Below are 25,851 nucleotides of genomic sequence, written 5' to 3'. Positions count from 1 at the left end.
AGAGAAGAAATCTCAAGCAGGCTATCTTCCTCTCTCTAGAGGCAAGGTTTATCAGAGATCACTGATCAGCATATATTAGAATGGAAGTTGGTCAGTGTGTTTTTTTCCTCTTTAAGACAATGTCAGAAGAGAGTAAAATTAAAATTGTTTCTTTTAAAAGGGCACATCCTGTTGTTTTTATTTTGGACTTAAGCTGAAACAAGCCAAAACATGGTTATTCAGAGAATACCTATCTTCTTCTGTTCTCACAACTGCATGGCTCTCTCCATTCATGACAGCAAGAGATATCTGCCTTTCTAAAAGAAACTAAGAAGAGATTTGGCTTCGTTTTCCTGGAAAAAGCGGAAAACAATGACCATTTTGGAAGATGGCTTCAGCCCAAGATCTCAGGCCCATTAAGAACAACAGGTGATGACAGAGCTTGGAATGAAGGCAGAGCCTGGAATTCTCTAGCAGAGTACTGACACGAGTCCATCAAGAGTTTTAGGTTTTAGTTTACTCCTCATATGAACTGTCTTGACACAGCATCATAGGTCTCTTGGCCAATGACAATATTGCTGTTTCTTCTGAAAGGAAGTGGAATTTCAATTCCTATGCCTTTTTTGCTCAAGCAAGCAAGAGACAGTGCTATTGAAGAGAACCAGAGGACACTGTCCTTTGACAAAAAGTTTCTGAAACATTTTTCAGCATAACTTGTGCATTCCAGAAGCAAAAAATTTGTCTTTGTCTTGGTGATGTCTACTAGCCTCTGTGGGTTGTATTTTCATAATAGCTACAAGGTTAAAGTGAAGCTGGATAACATTTTACCCCATGCCAGTGACATACATACCACAAACACAAGTGAAGGTTCAATTTAGAATTGCAGTTCTGAGACTGTAAAGCGAATTGAACAAGCAAATTGAACTTCAGCTCCTCCCTTTTTGAACTGTATAAGCCAGTAAAGTAGACATACCCAAAGCATACCAAATCTAGAACTAGTACAGCTGCATTGCAATGGTAGCTCACTTCATTTCCATTTCCTACGCAAAACAATTTACCCTCTGGAAATATCACAAATGAGAATGGCTGATAAAATAAAATTTTAAAAGATCAAAACAATGTGTATAGTAATACGAAAGAGTAGAATATATTTTTAGTTGCACATGGTGCTCATCTCTTCCAGGGTTTCTAAAAAAACAGGCACTGTTCATTCATGGATTAAGGCTTTACTTCTTTTCTCTCACTCTGACCACATTTCATGAGAAGAGAGGCTTTGCTTGTCTGTAAAAAACAGAATCTGAATGTTCACTGAGTATTTTTTGCACTTGTCATAGAATCAGGCAGTGGAGATGGAAAGTGTACACTTGAGGCCTGCAGCTCCTCCCACAGATAGGTGAGTGGATTTTGGTTCTGCCACTATCTGAAAGTAAACTTGGATAAAAACAAAACCCAACCAAAAACCCCGTGTTTGCTCAAGGGTAAGTCTCGGGAGTCTCTTCTGCACCATCAGAACTCTGCAAAAATGTCATTGGGACAACTGGTCCCAAAGTAGAGCACCAACTCAAACTCCCATTTTTAGGTGAAACACAAGTAGCTAGCAGTAGGATAATTCATTCCTGTAAGCTTCTTCAGAGATCATTTAAATTCTTTGGTCATAATTCAGGGTTTGGCAGGGCTGATCATACACAGTATCTGGCTGTAGGAAAGAATGAGGATCTTAGTACATGTTGCAGAAGAGGAACAAAAAGGGCAGGATTTAATTGCTTCAACTGAATCTTTAGATGAGGTAAAGCTAAAAGGTTAAGTCAGACTGCAGCTGCAGAAGCAAAGTATTTAGGCTGGAATTGTCAGAAGAGTCTATGGAAGACAGAAACAGTTTTACAATTAAGTGGGAATAGATTACATAAATCCCCCTTATCTTTAAAAATCTCAAGCTTTAAGCTTTAAAAAAAAATAAATGGTCATGACTGTGAATGTCTAGGAGTCTCAAACAAGATTTGTTTCCAGTATTCAGAGAAACAAAAGAGAATAATCATAGGTGGAAAATGGAGAAACATGGAAAAGCTGAGCAATAAAATTTATTCTGAAGGAAATCTACGTTTCTTTAGAAATTATTTGCTTAGAATATGTTTATTTGTCACCATACTACAGTATTTTTGTAAACATGTAGAAAATGTATAGAAGTCTAACTACCAATTCAGGAGAATTTGAATCTTCCCAAGGTAATAAAATAAAAAGGCTGCTTTCCAAATTAAAAGTTAGAAGGCTTTCCCAGGAAGGAAAAAGGCTTAGCCCCTCTTCTCAACCCCCCCCTTTCCCAAAACTTCCCAAGAATGTTAGTAGACAGTGCTATATCATGTAGCAAGGGCGACAACTAATGAAAATTCACTTGAAGTCTGTGTAAGCCAGACAGAATTGCTTAAACTCAGAGAAATAAGTTTTTTACTTTGTCTCCAGCACAATGGGTACCAGTTTTATTCCAGTTTAGACTTAAGCTAAACATATATCAATCTCAAGACACACCTAGGATTAAAAAAAATTAATTTTTAAAATATCTGCTGACTGTCAGGAGAATAGAAATGCAGATAATATATGTTTCAACAAATTTTAAAAGGGTGTATTTTAAAGAAACCATAACACCATTAATCACAGAATCACAGAATTATTTGAGTTGGAAGGGACCTTAACGATCATCGAGTTCCAACTCCCTGGATGGTCAGGGACACCTCCCACTAGAACAGGCTGCTCAGAGCCCCATCCAACCTGCCCTTGAACACCTCCAGGGATGGAGCCCCCACAACATCTCTAGGCAGCTTGTTCCAGTGCTTCAACACCCTTACAACTGAAGAATTTCCTCCTGATCTCTAACCTAAATCTTTCAGCTTAAAACCATCACCCCTTGTCCTCTCACTGCAAAAACCTATAAAAAGACCCTCCCCAGCTTTCCTGTAGCCCCCTTCAGGTCTCGGAAGGCCACTATGAGGTCCTCCTGGAGCCTTCTCTTCTTCAGGCTGAACAACGCCAACTCTCAATTAAAATAATTAACTCCATCTCTATAAAAATATGTAACAGGACAAGCAGTATGTGGAAGTGTAAGTTTTCTGTCTTTCTAGCCTCATTCACATCAAAACAGTCACCTTGGCTGTGATTTCTAAGGTAACACATCAGGTAGCTTTTACTTACCCACACAACCCACTCCAGTAGGATTCAGCTGGAAGTCTTGGGGGCAGTTACACTCATACCTTCCAGGAGTATTTACACAAAGACCATTAACACAGTTAATGGGATCAGCACATTCATCGATATCTAAAATAGGAAAGTACATTTATTAATCTGCTCACTAGATAGAAAAGAACTATCTTATTATTCAAGACCATATGGGCAAGAAGATTTCAAAGGCAAGTGAATTTTAGTTGAAAGTGAACAAAATAACTTCTAGTAATTCATCCAACATTTATGAATAAGCTTTGTACAGATGCATACATCCTTATTTGTTCCATTCTGCAACAACTGCGAAGCATGCAATTCTACACATAGGTTGTTTAGCTGGGAAAAATGTACTGTCACTGTTGCAACAGAATACAACACATGTTTTGTGAACTCATCTTTATCTTATGCAATTAAAAATAACCAAACAACCTAAGTCTTGACACATTTCTGGACTGAAGAGATACCTGTACAGTTTCCACCGGTTCGATCTAGTTCATAGCCATCATCACAGATACAGTGAAACATTCCTGGTAGATTATTACAGGTACCAAACACACAGATGTTCTGGAAGGAGCATTCATCGATATCTGAAGGAATACATTAAGAACAGAAAGTTACATGTCATTACAATACCGTGTTGTACTACAAAAAGCAAATGAAGAACATGTAACTTAAAAAAAAAATAATATTCTAAATAGTAACACTGAGTAATCCCTTCTGCTTCTGCATAGAATGCTGTAACTAGGCATTTGTGTGGCATTCTTCATTAAGCTACATGTTACTTATTCCTGTCTTGACTAGTGTGAAGTAAAAATGGCAAAACTGACTTCTCAGGACTCAAAATGAAGTCAAAAAGTGAGTAAGTTCCTTTCTAAATGTGCAGCAAACTGAATGAAATGTAACAACATACAAAGGTATGAGTAATTTGGCAGTAAGATTTTCAAAATCTCATTCTCAGGGAAAAAAAAAAATACACTGAGAAGAAATGGGGCAGTAGGCACTGGCAGTTACTTATATATCCTTGGAGAAAGCATACAGATAAAAGGAATACAGGAAGTAGATTATTTTCTCAAGCTTATGTTAAACCAGTTACATAGTAAAAGGACTGTCTGTGTCCTCCCAGAAATGGAAGATGAAATAAAGTTGAAAGACACTGAAAGTAAATTAGAGAGCTTTGTCAACTACACTGCTAGAAAAGGAGTTAAATATTAACAATACAAAGCACAAAATTATTATTTTAGACCCAAAAAATCAAGGACTTCTGAGCTGAATGTAAGTAACATCAGAGGGAAAGGAACACTGTATGTGTTGTCTGATAGAATGACTTTTAAATTGCCAAAACAAAGCAGCTGTGCAAAAGGCTAAAGCATTCACTAGTGAGCTATTTTTAGCAGCGACAGGGATGTGGAAAGCATTAATACCATTTTACAATGCACAGCTAAATCTTGATTTGAAATGCTACGTACAGTGCTCTGCTCAGGAGTGCTGAACTAAAATTGTATGAGGTATACAAAAGGGATATTAGAATTCTAAGGGTAATTAAATAGCTATTTGAAACCTGGCTTGCCTGCTGAAGCCAAAGCTTGAGAAGCAACATATTGTGTTTATCGGAGCATATGAGTACAGGTGACTTTTGAGGACAACAGGGATACAAATTCTTAAGGGAAAATTAAATTTAAGAAAAATGCCTAATATGCAATAGTCCTGTTTAAATTTAAACTGGAAATTAGAGGAAAGTTTCTAAGTGCCTTGGAGTACAGGCATGGAATGGCCTCCAAATCAGGCCATGATTGTGGTTCATGATTGCAGAAATCAGCCAAAAAGTCACCTTATGATAGGACAAATTAATATATCAACTTCAAAAAACATTTAAGAAGACAAACCAAAACTCTTTAGTATTCAGCACCCAACAGCACAATTTAATCTATGGAACGCTTTCAGATCTCTATTGGTATCACAGTCACATACCAATATACCAAACATTTTCCTAAAATTCTTCAATTTACTTTTCAGAGCATTTTTGTAGATCAATTTAAAAGCCAAATGTTTGTGACCCACTGCCACAAGAATTAGAATAATATTGTTTTTCAACACATTGACTGGCTGATATCTATATGGGGATTTTCATTTGAACATTGGCATGACTATAATATGACTAACTAACTGAGCTGCAGTGAGAAATTTAATAAAGATGACATAGTTAGCAACTATGAACAGATCTGACTGAAACAGCTGCATGGCCAGTTTTTCAGAAGCATCTGCAATTTCTTTGTACAGCTTGAATGTACATCTGAATGTTTGAACACACCAAGCTACTGATTGAATTTTAGAGATTACATTTTGGAATCTGTTTTTAATATCTCATAAATAATTTTAATTTTCTAAGATGTTATGAGGTTTCCACAATTAAATATGACAAATTAAAAAAGCTTTGGAGCAGCAGCTAAAAAGTATTTATCTAATACACACTCCTTTTATATTAAACAAAAGACACAAGAACACAACAGTGAATAGAAGCTGAATTGGACTAGAAAGATAACAATTCCTTTTGAATTTCAGATGATCTGATAAAATATTGAAAGTGAAAGGGTGATAACAAAAAATCTCAAGTATGCATTTAAGGAGAGTTACAAACTTGTCAAATATAGCAGTGATTTGCCTACTCCAGTTTCCCTGAAAACATTTATTTTAAAACGAGGTTATTTAATGCAGTTTGTGTCTCCTATGTAAGCACTAAATCAACGAGTAAAGAACACAGGATTTTCCACACACTACTCACTAGTGACAAAGAGACAATAAATAGTTAAAACATCAAAATTACCAAGCCAAACCTCTATTTGGGGCTTTTTGGACCAAGGCCAGGAAAACGTAAAAAAAAGATGAAAGCTTCGAAATGATTCACACTGAAAAATAATCCTTGCTTGAATAAATTATTTGTATGTGAAGCATGTGCTGAATATTCTCCTTCCACATTGAGGTCCTTCCTACATTTCTCGTTGTTAGTTTTACAGCAGTCAACCCAGACTCAAGAAATACACTTCAAGTGCCAGTGGCTCACCTTGGCACGACCTGCTGTCCGAGGCCGGAGCGAATCCCATCTCACACTCGCAACGGTAGGCACCAGGGACGTTCAGACACTGTCCATTTTCACACAGATTAACATTTTCTGCACACTCATCAATGTCTGTAGGAGACAGAAAATTCCTTGGAAATTACATGCCTCCCTAATTACAATTACTATTATCCTGACATCCAAAACAGCAGTGCTGTTGAGTGTTGTTGATACAGAATGAAACATTTAGACCTGAGGATGAAATAAATTGAAAGAATGCAGGAAAAGGAGCACAATGCTGCTTCCAAAATTATTCCTTTTACCCCATTCCTCCCTCCTTGCTTTTCTTTAAGATATATATATATTTAAATAATGCAAGGTTTTCAGATTCAGTACTGTCAGCTTTGACAAGTAAGTGGAATATTTTGCTTACAAAGTCAAAACAGTCTCTTGGTATATATTGCTATGTCACTTTGACATAAAACACATTCAAATGACAAATTCTCCTAAAAAGAACCATACCTAGAATATTATTTTCATACGCATTTTAGAAAACAGTCTTTGAGGATTAGGAACATTACAACTACCATGTACACACTACTGGGGAGTCTTCCAGGATGACCCAAATGTGATTTGTCTTTTTTAAAGTTCTAAAAGAACAAAATGACAAAGGAAGGCATTCGACATTGTAGTAATCATAAAGGCTCATAATTTTGTTACATATGCTTATGATTATAAAAAAGTTTCCAATATACTGTCTTTATTTTATTTTTTAATTTCTAATACCTCATCTGTTTATTAAAAAAGAGATCTGAAACAATAGTGTGTTAATCATAGGGATGAACGTTCTTGTTCGTTAACCACAAACATGAAACACATAAACAAATATTATTTTAACATATTCATTCTGGAATAAAAAAAATTACAATACTAATCAGAAGACTGCTTTGTTGAGGAGAAAATTATTTTTTATTTCAAATTAGCCAGTTGGCTAATAACTAATGCATTCACATTAATTTCTAGGTATTTTACTCTTAATAGGATGCATTCCTTTAAACCTTCAAATTTGCAGACCACATACAGATCATGTTCGGAGTCAAGAGCAGAAACCCTGTTACACCTCTGCTCTGTTAGTCATTCAAAACAGAGTAACTCAATAGTCAGACATTAACGTCTAAAATAAAATCTTTACACTTAGTATATAATCCTTTACACATCAGATAATTTTGAGTCATGTGCTGCACAATAAACAACCTTCACCCTGGATAGTGAGCATTTGCCAACAAATTTAAACGCAGAAATCATGGGCAGTATTTTTCAAATGTTTTTTTAAAATTTATTTTTTATAAGTCCTGTGTTAATGATTAAAACCTGTTCAAGTAATGTAGTGAGAGGAAAACAAGACGATGATGCCAGAGATAGACCTGGCCTACAAGACCAGAACCATAATGGAGATCTGGTGTCCAGTGTTCTTGACGGGAGAGCCTGCTGCTGCAAGCAGCACATGCACATTCAAAGGTATGGGCATGAAGAGGAGGAGGAGAAAGCAACAGACAGGCACTTCACACACTGAATGGGCACAGTGAGTCCAATGTGGCACACAAATCAAAAGAACAATCAGCTGCCTTTGTCAGCATTTCTTCAGCAGATCAGAAGAATCCTGATCTGAAAAGACACTTTTACATTTATCATCTAGCACCTTGTGGTTAGATCTAATTTGCAAAGCTTCCATAGAACAGATACAATCAGAGACATCTTACCAGAGCAAGTAAATCCATCCCCAGTGAAGCCCTCTGCACAGGCACAGCTGTATGACCCTGGCGTGTTCACACACTGCGCGTTCACGCTGCATTGGTGGGTCCCATTGGAGCATTCATCAAGATCTGTACATCAGGAGCAGGAGAGTGCAAGCAGTAACAGAGGAGTTAGCATACTTGGCTTACAATTAGCTGTCAAGCTAATAGAGGCAACTGCAAAGATGATTTATACCTCCATAAACATACAAAGTTCTCATTAGAAGATACACTGCTATCTATAGTGATTTCATTTTAATCTTTCCTCCTTTAAACTAAAATCCATGGGATTGGGTAAAATGTCTCCAAGCAACAGATGGAATTCACCTGACTTGTTACTTGAATATTAATATCCTGCTAAAGAACTTGAGGTCAAAATGAGTTAAAAAAACAATCAACCAAAGAAAAACAGTGAGGTGAAAAATCTGTCATACATTTGGATAATTTTTCCAAGTAACAGAAGAATGTGTGAAGAATGTAACACCATAGAAGTTAATATCAGCTTTCTTATGTACCTGGATGTAAACTTGGATGAAAAGAAAAAAAAGAAAAAAAAGGAAAAAGGAAAAAAGAAAAAAAGGGAAAAGAAAAAGAAAAAGAAAAAAGGGAAAAAAAATGAAAAAGGAAAGAAGAAAAATTGAAAGAAAGAAGAAAAAAAAAAAAGGACACTTTCCTTCCCTCCAAGGGCATGTTTGATGAGTGTGCTGTATCAGTCAGACTAGGTAGTGTTATGGGGGAGCTGACAGTCCCTTCTCACTCACCTGCAGGGTGGTCTCCTGCAAAAACACTCTATACCCAGGAGCTATTCTAATCAGGAGGATGCTGCTGGAAAAGCTTTTCAAAGTTTTCCCCTTCAAATGGGATTTTTTATTAGCAGAATTTCACATGTCCTTAAATGATAACAATAAAGACCATGGAGCCTTCCTCTTTTCCTCAGATATGGTTTAAACACTTTGGAAAATCTGGCTGGTAGTAAGATCTCATAATATGGTACCACTATTTTCTTTCACATCCTATACCAATAAAGCCTAATTCTTACATGAGACTCCTCTTCTGCACACCCCCAAATGTTCTGAAAAAATGCAAGTCTCACAATATTTTACACAACAAACTAAAAATTAAGGCAAGGGGACATGATGCTGTTCTCACAGCCCAGCAAAAGTAGAATCAAGTTTCCCATACCTCAAAGTCCAATCTGCTTTACATTTGGCCTGTAGACTAGATATACTACAGGATGTTTACAAAAAAACAAAGGTCCTAAGTAACAGAAATAGTATCTTACCAGCAGGAAATCACAAAAACAACTCTATTTTATTTTTGAGACTTTTAAAAAAAATATTTTGCACATTCTAGCAGTTATGTGTAAACTTTGTAACACAGTTAATTCAGTAAGATGTTACACCAGTTTTTGTTCTCAGGAAGCCAAACCCCTGAACTATAAGGATCTTGCATATGCACAGAGTGCAGAACACAGAAGAATAACACTTTGTTTCTAATGGATTACTCAGTCACACTACATGTTCTCATTAAAATAAAAAATAAAATGCAAACCAAAAAAACAAAACAAAACAAGCTTTATTTTTCTGTATACTTACCAATACATTTAATGCCATTTCCAACCCATCCTTCTCTGCAACTACATTTAAAACTTCCTGGTAGATTGACACATGAGGCATGCATGTCACAGTTGTGAGCACCAATTTCACACTCATCCACATCTATAACCACAAAATAAACTATTAGTATTAACATCCAGAGCACTGGAGTATTACAAATTATTATTTTACATATTGCTCATTTCCATTGTGCAGGTTTGCAGTCCTTTAAAAAAACGAGTGTTCAAGACTGCGGGTTATTTCAAGCGAGTTACTTTTTTTTATTATACATTAATAAAAAATTGTGTCAATTGTATTTTCATTTTGTTTGTCAACAGGATAAAATTAGTCTGCTTTCCTACTACTCCTTTTCAGCTTGAAATTAAAACTGTTTTCAAGACTTATTAGATATGCTGATCTTTATATGTATAAAATTGGGATGTGACCTTTGGGTGTAGGGGCATGTTTCCGAAATAAAAACTATTAGTCCAAGATTTTAGTAATTACAGACAAATTTTTACAGACCAAACTGTAGGAGAAATTCTGTCAGCTTTCCCAGAAGAGTAATTTTGGATGAACTTAGGTTCCTAAAAACAGTGGACTCCGCTTGCAGAAGACAAAGTACTACTTAACTATGACAGGAACTTGCAGAGTTTTAAACTGACTATAATTTCCTTAAAGTTTGTTAGCACTGGTTACAGGATGGCATATACTTTCCCTTTTAAATAGTAACTTATTTTCTTTCTTTTAATTTTTTTTCCCCATATTGTCCTTTTCTAAGACTACAGGGTCATTTCCTGCAGCTTTATTTGACAGATGAGTTTATATTTTATGTATGAGAAACAAGTACTGATAAAGTACTTCTTATACCAATGCAGCTGTACCCACCCAAGTTGTTTCATACCACAGATCCACGCTGACAAAAGCTTTGCCTTTAAAATTACAGTTACATAAGGGGCCTCACATATCATACTGATACGGTCCAAGGAACGTGCCTTTTCAAACTCCAGATATATGCTTGCAACTGTAAAATACTTTCACATGTACTATTATGTACAAATAGCAATTGCTCACTTCTGTATGTGCACTTACACATTTACTGTATCTGAAGCCCAACCAAGATATATATATGCACACCATAACATATATGCTGGAAATTTGCTTTACCTGTGCACCCAGTGGTTCCTTTCTTGACTGAATATCCAGGCTGACAGTGACAAATGAAGGAACCTCTAGTGTTTTCACACTCTCCAAACATACAGATGTTGGAATTCAAATCACATTCATTCACATCTGTAAGTGTACATATATTCACTATTAGTTGAACATTACTGTCATTTAATAGTGTACTTTGTCCTTTTGGAATACTTTCATTCAGGTGAAAATATCAGAAGTATGGTCCATCCCTACAACATGTGGCATTTGTTAATCTTGATCATAATGTGTTTCAGTCTTTCCATTCTGTATTTTTAATTCCCTTAAAACAAGTAAAGGATGGATGTGTAGTTCAAATATCACAGTATTTTCTCATTTAGAATTAAGTCTAATACTTATTACAGGAATCACTTTAAAGCATTTTTAAAAAACATATTTCTTACGATTGTACAGCCATGATTTTTCAAAGAAGAACTGACAGTAAACTGATTACTTTTTCTGCATGGATATTATGTACAGGTTTCAATTTGCATATTTTGATAATTATTTAAAATTAAATAATGATATATATATGTGTTGATACATCTGAATAGCATTTTTCAGACTTATAAAAACAATAAAGTAAGCTCAACCAGTTTCTAAAATAAGAATTCAACTTGGGACAGGCAATGAATCTTACAGAACAATGAAACTGGTATAAGAACAAACTAGAATTGGGAACTTCTCAAGTGAGTAACTGAGGAGTTGCATATGAGTGTTCTGAGTCATACTGTAGTTTGGCCACGTAGCCCAAGAACTTTCCAAGTACCTTGCCCAATATTTGCATTTGTACCTTGAAATTATACAAACTAACAGTATAGGACTATGACATCAAAGAGAGTCACTGCACTGTGGACAAAACTGGCATTTCTGGTATTTGGAGTTGTCCTTTTGAATGAAGTAAGATTTCATGTAATGCATATAACTAGTTTCTCCTCAGTGCGTGTGTCTGTGTCAGTGTGCACAGTTGCAAAGTGAAGGCTTGTTTGACAGATGCTCACAAAATGTAACAAGATGCTACTAGTACAGCCAAAACCAACTTAAAATATGAAACAATAGGAACCTTATACATGTAAGAAAACTCATCATATTTGGTTAATTTCAGAAGACACATTTAATTTCCTCATTATAATTCCCTGTACTTGAGGGAATAACTATAAAACATTCACAAAAGACAGAATAAAATGCTTGGGCACTCAGACTCTTCTCAATTGATATGTTTTAAAGGAATCAAATAATTACAATTAAATCACTTATATTTTTGGAACTAGGTGATTTTCTTCACCTTCTTGGACTCTTCAACATTTTTTCTACCTTTCCTGACACCTATAGTGACAGGCAAGAAAGATCAATTTTTAAAACATACATATTTGCAATACCCACTTTCAAGGATTCAGCAGAACATTCTAAAACATTAGCTGCAGAATTTTAAGACTTGCATTAAATTCAGTGTGTACAGCTACTTACCAATACAAGTTTTCATGTCCATAGAAGCCATAAACCCATCATAACAGAGACAGCGATACTCCCCTGGAATATTAGTGCATTGCCCACCATCACAGATATCTGGATTGTTTTCACATTCATCAATATCTGGATTAAAAAAATAAATTTTAAAAAAATAGCAGATAATAATTCTATACAGATTGGTTCAAAGACTACCATGTTCATATTGGCTGAAAGAGACGATGCTGGAACTTTTAATATATTAAAACCTACCTGCACATGTCCTGACATCTGGCATTAGGGCATAGCCATCACTGCAGCTACATTCATAGCTGCCTTCTGAGTTAGTGCAGTGGGTGTCACAGCCTCCATTCATTATCATACATTCATCAATATCTGGGGAACCAACAGTAGTAGCAGTCAGTCTACTTTTATAAGGAATAACCATTTTACTTAGCAGATGAAACGGTTTATCAGTGATATGATTTTGAATTTTTATTTGCACTCCACTTTTTCTGATTATTATTTTGTTCAGCTTTCTCTCAGCTGCAACATCATCTCTGGAAACAAGTGTCTACTTTTAGTTGTTGCTTTTGTTCATACTCCTATTACCAGGAGTGTAAAAAAAGTGCAAAACACAACACGTGGAAAGGAAAGAAGAAAACCCCTGAGAAACAGGTTTCAATAAAGTTCATAATGTAGCACAAATTAATATTTTTACAAAAAAAAATATTTTAAAACCCAACAAATAAACACTCAATACTTCTGTCCTCCTTACCAATATCGTGACACCTACATAGTTCAGTATTACTATAGTGAAAGATTTAAGCAATGTATAAAGAGAAAAAGTGAGAGAGATACTATCAGCACATGGGGCTATTATTTCTTGCTCAAGAAATCAATACTTATTTTCTGATTGTTATTTCAAGCCTCTAATTTTAATATAGTGTGATAAGAAATATTTTCTCTCTAACTATTCTGCAGAGTTCAGTACAGCAACAATCTTTTCACACCTTCTTTATATCTCTCAGGGAAAAGAAGGGTCCACAGCACGTCATGATAGGCCTAATAGCAGATGAGCAGCTGAGCCTGCTCAGTTTTGGAATGAGTGAACGAAATTAAATAAAAACAAAGACAGATGAAACACCATAAGCCAAAGCATAAATATATGGGTGAAGGTGTACAACACTTGCCTATGCAACCTTGTCTGTCATTAGTGGCCTGGTACCCAGAGTTGCAGGAGCATTGATATGTTCCAACCATGTTCACACACTTGCCATTTCTGCAGAGATTGGCACTTAACGAGCACTCATTTACATCTGGAAAATAATAATTTGTATCAATTACATGCTATTCAGATACAAACTCTAACTGCTTAAATGCCATATAAAGTGGATGAGAGGTGACACTTTAAATGTGTGGCTCTCAGGCTTTCTACATTTTCTTCTTGCTCTTAGCATGTTCCAGTCAAAGGCATGGAGCTCTGAATAGTGTGTTTACACCAGTGTCTGGTGTCCAAAGGTTTCATCTTCTTTGTTTCTGTTCTGTCAGCATTAACTGAACAGTCTGATGGTTTAAACCAACTCTTGGAGCAACCATGCATCAAACACAGAAACCAAAGATATAATACGCATTATGTATCTTGCATTTTTTCACCATTTTGGTGAATCATGTGCAAAAAGGAGAGCTGCATTTCAGTACGGGACTATACTTTTTTGTGACTGTAGGAACAAAGTTCATATTGTGCTTGTACTTTGCTTAAAAGCTTCCAACATGATTGGTGCAGTCCTTTAAGTTGCTAAAATCCCTAAAAGGCCTGGTAAAATACTCCTCCTTGAAATCAAGCATTATAGGCATTGGAAATAACAGGATCTGTTGTAAGGTTTTAATTTTATCATGATCATATGCAGGAGGACTGTGAATTTGAGCAAAATTTTCCTGAGCCCCTCTCCTTGGCAGGGACAAGAAATTTTCATAGCACAAATGATCACCTGTCTTAGAAAGCTGAAGACTGCTATTCTGAGCTGAAACTCACCTATGCATTCCTCACGTGATGGTGACAGCTCATGTCCTAGGGGACAGTCACACTGAAAACTCCCTTCAGTGTTCACACATGTGCCACCTCTACACAGCAGAGGGTTGCGTTCACATTCATCAATATCTGCAAAGAAATCATGATAAACAAACAAAAAATCATTACTAAGGAACAACAAAAAGAAAAGCAATTATCACTGTCTGTAAGTGAGAAAATCCAGATGTCAGAAATAAAAAGATTACATCATTGAAGCAGTGCTGCTTATTTCCTCATACTGCATAACAGGGCAAACAAAAACCTATGCATTATTAGCTCTAAAAATTGGTATTTTTCTCCTCATGAAAACCAGAAATTCATCATTCAAAGTCAAGTATTCTAGGAGACAAAAGACACAAGAAATATGCACTCACACTTTTGGACTCCCTGGAATGATTATGACTGCCCATCATTGAAACTAGAGACCTTATTCAGATAGGCAGGCCAGTGTTACCTTTCATTAGCCTGAGATTTTAGTCTAGATATAATTGGGTTTTGCAGGTTATTCACATGAGAGGAGAAACTCCTGATATTAAAATTCCACGTCTCTTTTCCTATTTGCATCCCTGATTGGATAGTCCTCAGAGCTCCAAAATATTTTTATTGAGCAACATGTCCCCCCTTTCTTAGTTTCTGCAAAAGGCCCTTAAGAAGTAAGTTCTCTTCTGAACTCCTCACTCTCTGCTTATTAATCTGACATCTTGCTTCCCTGCCTCTGTCTTACAGAAAATCTATCTTCACCATTCAATACTGATTTATGGCATTTGCCTCCCCTGAAGGCAATTCAGCTTCCACAGTGTGTCTTCCTTATTATGTTCACCTGCAATTCAGGCAATTACCTCTGCAGTCTAAAAGCATCACAATTTACAGGAAATCAAGTAAGGGTGACATGAAGCCTGCACAGCCTCCTGACACACAGGGGCATAGGACAACTTATTTGAGTTCAATTATGAGCACAAAAGCTCCTGACAAAACTCAAAAACAAAAAGGAAGCATAAAATAGGCAAAAGCAGGGATGAGTGATTCAGGAGAAATAACAGAGGCGCTGACTGAGGGTGCGGGGATGGGGTCAGGGAAGCCAAATCTACCAGAAATTGATGCTGGCAAGGGATGTGAAGAGCGTAACAGCAAGAACAAAAAGATAAGGGCAACTGGGGGACAAGAACTACTGACAAAGTACATGGAAAAGACCCATGAGTGCTGAGAGGGAGCTGGCCAATGTGATTTTGAAGCCACTGCTAGCCAACCTTGAAAGCTCATTAGGCAAGGAGGAATTAGGCAAAGATTTTTAGGGCAGGAGGAGAGGAAATGTCAATCCAATAATTAAGAAGAGCAAGGAGGAGGACCCATTTAACCTCATTAAGATGAAAATTTCAGATTTCATTTTCATTATTCATTATATATTTCATGATGTATATAATTAATTACTCCACAATACCAACTCAAGATTTTTTAAGATGGCTAGTAACTTTTGGTGTCTCCATAACTATTGTTACAACTTTACACATATCAGAGAGATGTTATTTTTCAGGAAACGTCTCAGAATTTCATGAGTCCAAGAAGAGCAGTGAATCACACTACTTTTGAAACTCCAGCTTTTTATTCATAACTTCATCAAAAGTTTGGATACCCCCTTAGCTATTTTTAAACTACATTAATGATCAGTTTCTGCCATTCTAAAATATTTGCACAGAAACATGTAAAAGTATTTAGCAAAAAAAGTACAAGCAAAGCTATATCAATAGTTCAGTTATCTGTCCTTTAAGGTGTATACCTGTCTCATTTGTTCAAGAAGCCACAATAATTACGCATATGAAGTGTTCACTGGAGCAGAGCTTGTATAGCATAGAGTACTGTCAGGCTTTGTACAGTAAATGGATAGACTCCAGGTGATCCTGGCAACACTTACCCATACAGTTCTTCATCATCATAAATCCACTTTCATAACCATCAAAGCACTCACACTCAAAGCTTCCAGGAGTGTTGACACAAGTACCACTTCCACACAAGTCTGGAGAGATCCGGCACTCATCAATGTCTGTTTTGCAGTAGTGGAGAGGCAGAAAAATCAAATTAAGGTTATCCTGCTTCTCACAGAGTGAACACTTGACCATTATTAACATTATATTAATACTATGAACATTTAATGGAATATCTGATTACATTAAACTGTTTGTTAAAGATTCATAATGCAGTGCTTTCAGAGGACTCAACTGTAGATTAAACTGTGTAAGAAGTAGACTTCCATTAAATGTAATTTTAGGTTAGATTTCTAAGGAAATTAATAACTGTAATAAATGCTGAGTTATTATTACAGAGGTACCAACTGACTCCATGACTACAGTGCCATTGATATTACATTGCTTATTATGAATACATTAATCCAGTAATAGCATTATAAGCTTACATATACTGTTTTCATTATGAATTAGGTTAGTTCCTTTGAAAGCTAGATTTACAGTTCACTTGTCATCTTGGCAAAGTTTGAAATAAAATTACTGTGGAAAATGATAGAAAGCTTGTAGAATGTAAAAGGAGAAGAGAGAGGTGATCTCTTTGTAAGACACACTGCTAGTGAGGCAGGAAGCTGAAGAGTTTGTAACATGGATATGATGCGTGAAACTGGTCACTGTTGAAGGAGAGAACGGAAAGAACTGGATAGCCTGTTATTTACTATCTCCTCACATCTTACCAGACTTCTGTCTTCCTTACTCTACCTCCAGTGCTTTTGGGGTCAACTAGGGTTCAGTATCTTTGTTTCATGCTTTCCACTATACCCTCTACCTTCAGCTTCATTCACTACTATGTCATTAATTTCTACATAGTATGAAATAAGGAAGTCTTTACAGAGAATAAAAATAACCGAATATTTGAAACAATGAAAGACATGTTAGTCCAGGACAGGTCTTAGGATTGGTTCTGTCAACCAAGAAGTCCAAGGAGCAAGGAATCAGGGAAGAGAACCAACATGTTTGAAGGAAGGTGTTCAGCTGGGCAGTAGACTCCTTTGTATTTACGGTTGAGGAAAACTAGGCAGGTATAAACTTAACTGAAGAAACTGTTAAAGATTTAAAACAGTTCTTTTTTCACCACATGCAAGAGTCTCTTGCTCCTCTCTGTCACTCCCCACGGCCAAGTTTCTGCCTGGAGTAGATAGTTCAGCTCCCACACAGATGTGTGGAGGTGTCAGATGGTAACCCAGGTGGTAGGTCTGGGACGTTGCAGAGTATCTGGCCTTCTGCAGCCTTTATAAAATATTTTGTTGCTAATTTAAAAAAAAACAACACACAACTCTCCTGTTTAATAAAACCTGGCTCTCAACAGCTGCTCACTGGAGCATTTTCATCAGAACAAACTTCCAATGGAAAACAGAACCAAAAAAAACTTCTGCAAGGAGAAGTTTTCTGACCTATTCTTGTTAGTATAGAAATAAAGTTTGCTAAATGCTTTTCTCATCAATGCAATCACTATAAAAGCAAGGAAATCACCAGTTAGGGTAACATTAACATCCAGACCAACCTCAGTTAGCATGCCTTACCACCCATACTTCATATTACTCAGACTCATTCATAGACGCCTGTGTGCTGTAACAAAACCTTCATTTTGAGCAGAGAACCACCCACAATGCAGGCATCCAGGTTCTCATAACCAGAAAAATGTCAGGCTTGTTTTCTGTTTCAGTTTTTCCAGGCCGTAAATAACAAAATATTACATTTTTAAATTAAATGCATATCTCTTCTTAACATTGCACTGACGTCAGAACTGCAGATGTTCCTCTGTGTGTGCTTTGGCTGTCAATCTAAATGAAAATTAATTTGCAGTGGAGTCTCTAAATTCTATTGGAAATACAATGAAAAGAGAATAAGAAATGTAAATTAAGGTAATCTATATGTTCAAGTGTTGAACCTGGCTTCACTGGTAATATTTATTGACATCTCAGGTTGCACTGACAGAGCACAACTGAGCATCTTTAACACCAATTTAAAAGAATGTCGTATTTTTAAAAGAAAAAAAACTTGACGAACTTCAAATAGTTGGCCATACTCTTTAAAAATTAAGCTCTTAAGAAACTGAATTAAATTAATGGCATTAAGCTTCCAGATCATCATGTTATGTAACAAGTGCAAGTTCCTTTAAAATGCCTCAGAAATGTGGTGGAGTCCCCATCGCTGGTTATTTTCTAGATTGCCAGGTTGCCAGACAATCTTATCTCATCTCAGCTCTCCTTCCCTCAAACGGCTGGAGCAGGTGATCTTTTGAGGTGCATTTCAACCTGGACTATTCTATGATTCTAGGAAAAACTGGGGAAAATCAAAGACTTACCTGTACAGTTTCTTTCCTCCATATCTAGAGTAAACCCACTGTTACACCTACATTTGAAACTTCCAATCGTGTTTCTGCATTTACCATTCATGCACATACCAGGGAACACTTTACATTCATTGATATCTGTGAAATAAGAACAAAAGAAAACAGCATTGTTAAGCATAAATTTCTATATAATTAATGGGAATTTCCTGTTCCTTCTTACCAATTGTACTGAAGGACTACCATCCCCGGAGGACCTATGTCAGGGCAGAGACATCCTTGAGGGACTGCAGCCTGTGGGTGACCTATGCTAGTGCAGGGACATGATTGAGGGATTGTGGCCTTTAGATGACCCAAGCAGGGGCAGGAACATCTTGACAGACAGTGGCCCATAGTGGAAGCATGCTGGGGAAGAAACACCTGTGGATTGTGAACCATATGCAACCCCTGCTGGAGTTGGGAGATCCCTGAGACACCATGACTGGTGAGTGATCCATGCCGGGGCAGCGACATACTGAAGGAGTATGGGCTGTGGACAACACATGCTGGAGCAAGAGCACCCCTCAGGGCCTCCTCATGGAGGAACCCATGCCAGGGCACAGGAAATGAGTGAAGAAAAGAGTGAAGGAGCAGTGGAAGAGAAGGCTAAGCAACAAGAGGTGACAAAGAGAAACTGTCGCAGTGTTCCCAAAGTCCTGTGCTGCCAATTTTCTCATCCATGGGGAGCTGGAGACAAGGAAGGGTGGAGGAGAGGTACTGGGCTGAAGTTGAGCCTAGGGGTAGGGAAGAAAAGATGTTTTCCTGGCTCTTGAGTTGCTGATGCTCTTTGCTTCTTAATACCCAGACCAGTAATTAAAAGTTTATGTTAAGTTTAGGTCAATCAACCAAATTCAGAGAAATTCCATGTGTGAGACTCTTTTGCCCATGGTGCCAATATGTGTACTGAGCTGTATTTGGCTTTCTAACACAATGAATATTCATGGTGTTTCTAAGCCAACTTGTAAAAGATGTAACCTGTACCTGGTTGACCAGATTTTTAAAATAAATTTAGATTGCCAGAGTGATATCTGGAGCCCATTTTAGAAAGGGGCAGGTTTTATTTTGTACAATTATCAAATTAAATGTTTCACCTTTTCTAAATTTGTTTTCCTAGAAAGCTGAATAACACAGCCTGTTAAAGGATCTTGCATATGACAAATAAAGGTTATTAATGTATCTGCCTCTCTCATATGTACCCCTCCAGCAGCATTTAGAAACTTGAATGAGCTTCTCTTACACTCTGTGATATAATTTGCTGAATGGATGTCCTGAATCAAGAATTATCTTTTATGAAACTTCTATCTCCTATGAATTAGTCTGAATGGAAAAAAAAGTTTGGTGCAAATATAAAAGCAGAAATAAGAAGCAAAAAGATTGGAGTGGACAGGATAATATTATTATTATTATTATTATTATTATTATTGAATTTATTTTTATTATTATTATTAATTATTATTATTATTATTAAATATTATTGCTAATTACATTTTAATAAAATAAACACATTTTTTATTATAAAATTCCTTATTGCTCAGTAAATCATGACTGAACATTCAGAGCTTTGCTTGAGAGTAGTAACTCCTGGAAATCAGAGCCTACTTATGCTGAAGCAGATGTCCAATCTGTTACAGTTTTCTTAAGCAGCTCACCATATTTCAAGACAAATGCTTCAGAATACACCCTTTTAAAAACAAATAAAACACAAAAACATGTAAGGATCACCTCAGCATCTGCATATTGAAATTTACTTCATCTCAGACCTCAGGCACCTAAAATATCGGAGGTCTGACTTACTAAGATTTTCCAGTGTCTTCAGTTTTGTTTTTCTCTACAGAAAGTAAAGCAGTAAAAATTGGACAAAAACCCTTTAATTTACTTCTTTATCACTTCAGTTCCTCATTATCAGTGTCCTCATAATTTTCCCTTTTAGTCACTGATTAATCAGGCAAACCATGGGTTCTAGAAAGAACCCATCTGTCTTCAGTCTCTCTTTCAGAGAATCCTGGCCAAATTTTAGTAATATTTTATGTTTAACTTCTGGCTCCCTGACTTGATGGAACTTCAGCTGAACCTCAGTTCCCTCTTTGCAAAGCACCATCTTAGAAAAGGTGAACATTTTCTGTTGCTCTCATAATTTAGAGCTCTTTTCCCTTCAGTCTTGTATAAGTCACTTCCTTTTCCTTCTTGTCAAATCCAACTTTTGTATCATTTCCTTTCAGGCTCCTGTAATACTCTTGAGCACCCTGCAAGCAGAGACTTTCCCACCTGTAAGGTCAGCACTTTCAGGCAAACATTTTTACAACGTCTCTCATCTCAAGGACCTAAGAATCAGAGCCACAAATCCTGGCATTTTCTTAGAACATCCACCCAGATGTACCTGTAATTTATTTTTAGATCTAAGAAGGAATCCTTACCTTTATAAAATGGCCTGCCAGTTAAAATATCTCCCCTGTTGGAAAAGCCAGGACCTCTGGGGCACAGAGCCTCATATTCCTTGGTGCCAGGTTTAGGACACTGCTCGCAGTCGGAGCCCCAGGCAGCACCCACGGCGCAGCAACAGGCGTCCATGCGGAACTTGCCGGGCACAGACTGAATGCACTCATCTTCATCCCACCTCAGGTAGCACTGCTCCATGCGAACATCTGCTCATTTGACAAAAAAAAACAGGCATTTTACCCTTTGCTAAAGTTTTCTCTTTTTCAGAAGCACCTATTTCTGAGACATGAATATCTGTGATGTGCGGTTTCTGGGAGACAGATTTCTGCTAAGGACTCTACACTTCTGAACCTGATGAAGTTCAACAAGGGCAAGTGTAGAGTTTCGCATTTGGGGAAGAACAAGCTCATGTACCAGTACAGGCTGGGAGCTGAGCTGCTGGAGAGCAGGATAGGAGAAAGGGACCTGGGGGTCCTGGTGGACAGGAGGATGACCATGAGCCAGCAATGTGCCCTTGTGGCCAAGAAGGCCAAGGGCATCCTGGGGTGTATTAGAAAGGGTGTGGTTAGTAGGTCAAGGGAGGTTCTCCTCCTCCTCTATTCTGCATTGGTGAGGCTGGCTCTGGAATATTGTGTCCAGTTCTGTGACCCTCAGTTCCAGAAGGACAGGGAACTGCTTGAGAGAGTCCAGTGCAGAGCCACAAAGATGATGAAGGAACATCTCCCTTATGAGGAAAGGCTGAGGGAGCTGGGTCTCTTTTTCTTGGAGAAGAGGAGACTGAGGGGCAACCTCATCAATGTTTATAAATACGTAAAGGGGGAGTGTCAGGAAGCTTTTTTCAGTGATGACCAGTGATAGGACAAGGGGTAATGAGTGCAAATTGGAGCATAGGAGGTTCAAGGTGAATATCAGAAAAAAAAATTTTACTGTGAGAGTGACAGAGCACTGGAACAGGCTGCCCAGAGAGGTTGTGGAGGCGCCTTCGCTGGAGACATTCAAAACCCACCTGAACATGTTCCTGTGTGCTGTACTCCGGGTGACCCTGCTCTGGCAGGGGGTTGGACTTGATGATCTTTCGAGGTCACTTCCAACCCCTAGGATTCTATGATTCTATCAGCAATGCTAAACCATTTGAATTTGCCAATACTGCACCACAGCTAAGTTTCTAGACATCTATTGTACCACATAAAAGTACAAACATCTATTTACTTGGCTCTCGATATCAAGAAATACACAGTTACTCTGACACGATTGTGCTTTTTAGGTTTTCGATCGGACAGAAACACATCTTTCCCATTTATAAATTGATTTGCATTCATGGTAAAAAATAAATAAATATGTACCTAAGTTTATATGATTAAATGGATTTAATAATAAAGGAATACAGGAAAAAACCTGCTGACTGTTGTTAGGCTTACTTTAACACCAGTTACTAGAAGAAAACACGGTTTCCAGAAAAACTAGCTATGGTTATTCTCAAGGTTCTCATTTTCAGAAAAGCAAGTCAACCAAAAGAGAGATCAACTACATGTGCAAGCAAAATCTGTACTTGCATACACAACTCTCAGGAAAAGTACCACACACTCATCTGCACACAGAAAAAAATCAGATTTGCTACATCTCACATACAGTAAAAAACAACACTAATAACCCATCTGGGAGCATCAGTACATTCCAGATTTCTCACCTATTTGTACTTCAGTACAGAAAAACAGTTTAAGATTTTTAGAAAAAATATTAATATTTGTTTAAGGAAAAAAAAAAAGTATTAAAAAATAGATTAAGTCTTTACATGCAGATTTCTACAACACAGGAGAATTTCTATGCTGGAATTCCAAAAATCTGACAGATACTACCAATAATGGGAAAAGGACAGTATCAATTACAGCAGTGCTAGCAAAGATGTCTCTGATACTATAGAGAAAATTATTGGTAGTTTAATGCTCTCTAGAAAAAGAGAATTATTTTCAGTGTGTAGGTTGAAGATCACAAGAACACACTGTGCCTTATAGAGTAACTTAGGGATGTTTTCTAGAGCCTCCTGACATGGCTGAAATGGATTGGAGGTCTAGCTGTATTTTCAAGATAAACACAAGCATTAATGTTTCATATGAAACGCCGGACTGGAAATCAGGCTTCAGCAAACCTAACAGAACTGTAAAATGCTTAGTGCATCTGATACATGCCTCCAGGCAGAGTTGGTTTTGAATTGTTTGGGGTTTTTTTCTGAGACCTTAATACTGATTGTACATATTTGCTTAATTTCAAAATTCCAGCTATTAAAAAAAATATATCTAGAATTACATTTTCATTTTAAAAAATCCACAACCAGGTAACTGTATCAGCTTTTGGTAAGGCATTGTGCAACTAAAGCAAAAGTGCTTGCTTAAATTTGAATCTGCTTGGGGAAAAAGAACAATGTTGAAATTAAAAAAAAAAAAAAATATTAGAGTTGTAAGGGCTAGGCCCCCTTGACCTGAAGAAAGGGCTGACAATTTATTTGTCCTGCAGCTCTGCTTCCTTAAAAGAAATCAATCCTGTCAGTAATCATATTTTCACAGTCCTTAGAACCAGTAAAACAAATTAATCTAGATTCCAGAATCTGTTCTGAACATCCAGTACATTGACTTTGTCTTTTTTTCATCTCTGACCATTGATTTCTAAGATGGAGGTTAACACTAGCTACACTTGTTAGAGGACACTTCTCTTTAACTTACACAGGGGTTCATTTTTATTTTTTTTTACACCTAGAGAAACTTCTTTTTTCAGGAACACCACGGTTGTGTTGTGTTTTTTTTTTTTTTTTTCCCTGTAGAAGATACTACTACCTGTACAAGAAGGATGAAGTCTTTTCACCTACACTCATTTTGACTACTCTCAGACAGACCAAGCTGCACCAGGATATTCACGCTACAAGGGAGCATCAGTGTCACAAGTGACCAGGCAGCCAGAGAGATGAGCACTGTGCTCACACAGCATTCAGAGCTTCTGGCAGGCCAGCCGACTGTCTCACTTGGACATTCCTGTTAATAAACACTCTAGGAAAACCTGTTGGTATCACTCTGGGCAAAAAAAAAAATTAACCCGTTCAGATCCCCCCAGGGCATTAACAGATCTTCCCTGAACTGGCACTGGCATCTGACACCTAAACAGGCATAAACTAACACGTGTGCTTAGAAAACTGCTTTTGGAGGAATCCAGGAACACACCAAACATCCTTTCACACCCCTTTGAGAATAATTCTGGACAGCAATAGTTTTCAACACAGCTAAAAGGCTGGCAGAGTTGAGGGCGCTCTTACCTAAGCACACTCGCCCTGTGCCGTCCAGGGTCAGCCCCTCGGGGCACTCGCAGTGAAACGAGCCCCTGCTGTTAACGCACCTCCCGCCGGAACAAACCCCCGGGAAAACGTCACACTCATTCACATCTGTGGGGGAAACAACGAGGTGAGTCAGGTGCTAAGGCGATGGAGATAGCTGCAGCTTTATCGAGAAATTAAGCTACACGAAAGGAAGCGAGAGGGTTTCATCCACCCTGTGCAAGGGTTTGAACACTGCTCTGAACAAGCATCTGGCTCAGTCTCGTGGGACTCTTGCAAGATCTTCAAGTCACATTCTCTTCTCTGAGATAAAATGATGGGTATGTCTGACAGAAAGGAAAAACTAAGGTGATTAAACGTATTCTGAAGGAGTAGTTCCATTCTCTTTGTATCATTTTGATATTCTCCAACAGCATAAGGAGAAGAACTGTTTGTGAAGTCATCCATCCATCTAAGGTCAATAGGATTATGTCTGACAAAACCAACATATTAGATCTCACTTTATCTCATTTTCAAAGGGAAAAAAAAAGGGACATGTTGAGTAAGAAGGGAAAACTTCACCTTCACAGGTAACACCCTTCACTCTGGCAAATCCTCTCGAGCAAGCTGTGTCTGAAAACAAGGAAGAAAGATTTATCACTGCTTTAGAATGGCAGAAATACAGGAGTAAATAATTTTAAAACAAATGTACCTTCAGGATTCTCTAATAATTTGACTGTATAAGGTGCTGAGTGCTCCAGCCTCAAACAAGAAAAGTACTGACTCATACATGTTACTTAAGTGAATAGTTGAGGAAATAAAATTTTAGATAATTGCTTTCTCATGTGCTTTCTTTAATGGAGATCAGAATGCACAGCATCTAATCATATAAATCTCTGCACTCAGATGTACCTGGGAGGTAAACTTCCTGAAAAGCTGCCTGAAGATTTAATGCTTTAATAATGCCAGTTATCACTAGAGGCTTTTATTCCACTGTAGCTTAATAAAGATCTGAGCAAGGACATTACTTTGGGATATGCATGTAAAATGTAGTCAGATGTAGTGATATGAAAGCTTGCTGAAATTTAACTAGATAATAGGAAATGAAATGGCCAAACGTTCCTAGTCTGAGCTAATTAGCTCTCTAGATTAATTAGTTTTTTTTATTACTTTTACCTGTCCAACCTGGCCATTCTGCTTCCCGGAGTCCAAAGCAGAAACTTTCCTTAATGCTGCACTGCACAGTTAAGAGCTCTGTTGGATGTTGTTTGCACCATGCTTGTTAGATGGGATACATGTGCCCACAGTTATTGTTCCAATTAAAAATTAAAGTCTAAAACATCCTGACACTGGTTCAGCTGCAAGTGGCAATATTCAAACCTTATGGGGAGAATGCAGCACAGTGTTTTTTCCACAAACCAGAGCACATG

At 37.3% G+C, this 25,851-nt stretch overlaps 1 protein-coding gene across 1 annotated transcript in view; it reads right to left on the bottom strand.

Moving 5' to 3' along the window:
* FBN2 (fibrillin 2) overlaps positions 1–25,851 on the bottom strand; it is a 148,652-nt gene that overhangs the window by 36,874 nt on the left and 85,927 nt on the right. The window contains exons 21-35 of the mRNA XM_009998148.1: positions 25,004–25,054; positions 24,425–24,550; positions 21,102–21,329; positions 18,664–18,789; positions 16,250–16,378; positions 14,305–14,430; positions 13,463–13,588; positions 12,543–12,665; positions 12,291–12,416; positions 10,797–10,922; positions 9,630–9,752; positions 8,002–8,124; positions 6,248–6,373; positions 3,654–3,776; positions 3,163–3,285 (exon numbers count right to left, since the gene is read on the bottom strand). Of these exons, the coding sequence (XP_009996450.1) occupies positions 3,163–3,285; positions 3,654–3,776; positions 6,248–6,373; positions 8,002–8,124; positions 9,630–9,752; positions 10,797–10,922; positions 12,291–12,416; positions 12,543–12,665; positions 13,463–13,588; positions 14,305–14,430; positions 16,250–16,378; positions 18,664–18,789; positions 21,102–21,329; positions 24,425–24,550; positions 25,004–25,054 (1,905 nt within the window). The remainder of the gene's footprint in view (positions 1–3,162; positions 3,286–3,653; positions 3,777–6,247; positions 6,374–8,001; positions 8,125–9,629; positions 9,753–10,796; positions 10,923–12,290; positions 12,417–12,542; positions 12,666–13,462; positions 13,589–14,304; positions 14,431–16,249; positions 16,379–18,663; positions 18,790–21,101; positions 21,330–24,424; positions 24,551–25,003; positions 25,055–25,851) is intronic.

Source organism: Chaetura pelagica, unplaced genomic scaffold (assembly GCF_000747805.2).
Source record: "Chaetura pelagica isolate M959 unplaced genomic scaffold, ChaPel_1.0 scaffold145, whole genome shotgun sequence".
Classification (NCBI taxonomy): Eukaryota; Metazoa; Chordata; class Aves; order Apodiformes; family Apodidae; genus Chaetura; species Chaetura pelagica.
The sequence above is the reverse complement of the archived record's forward strand: the minus strand, read 5'-3'. Positions and strand labels throughout refer to the sequence as shown.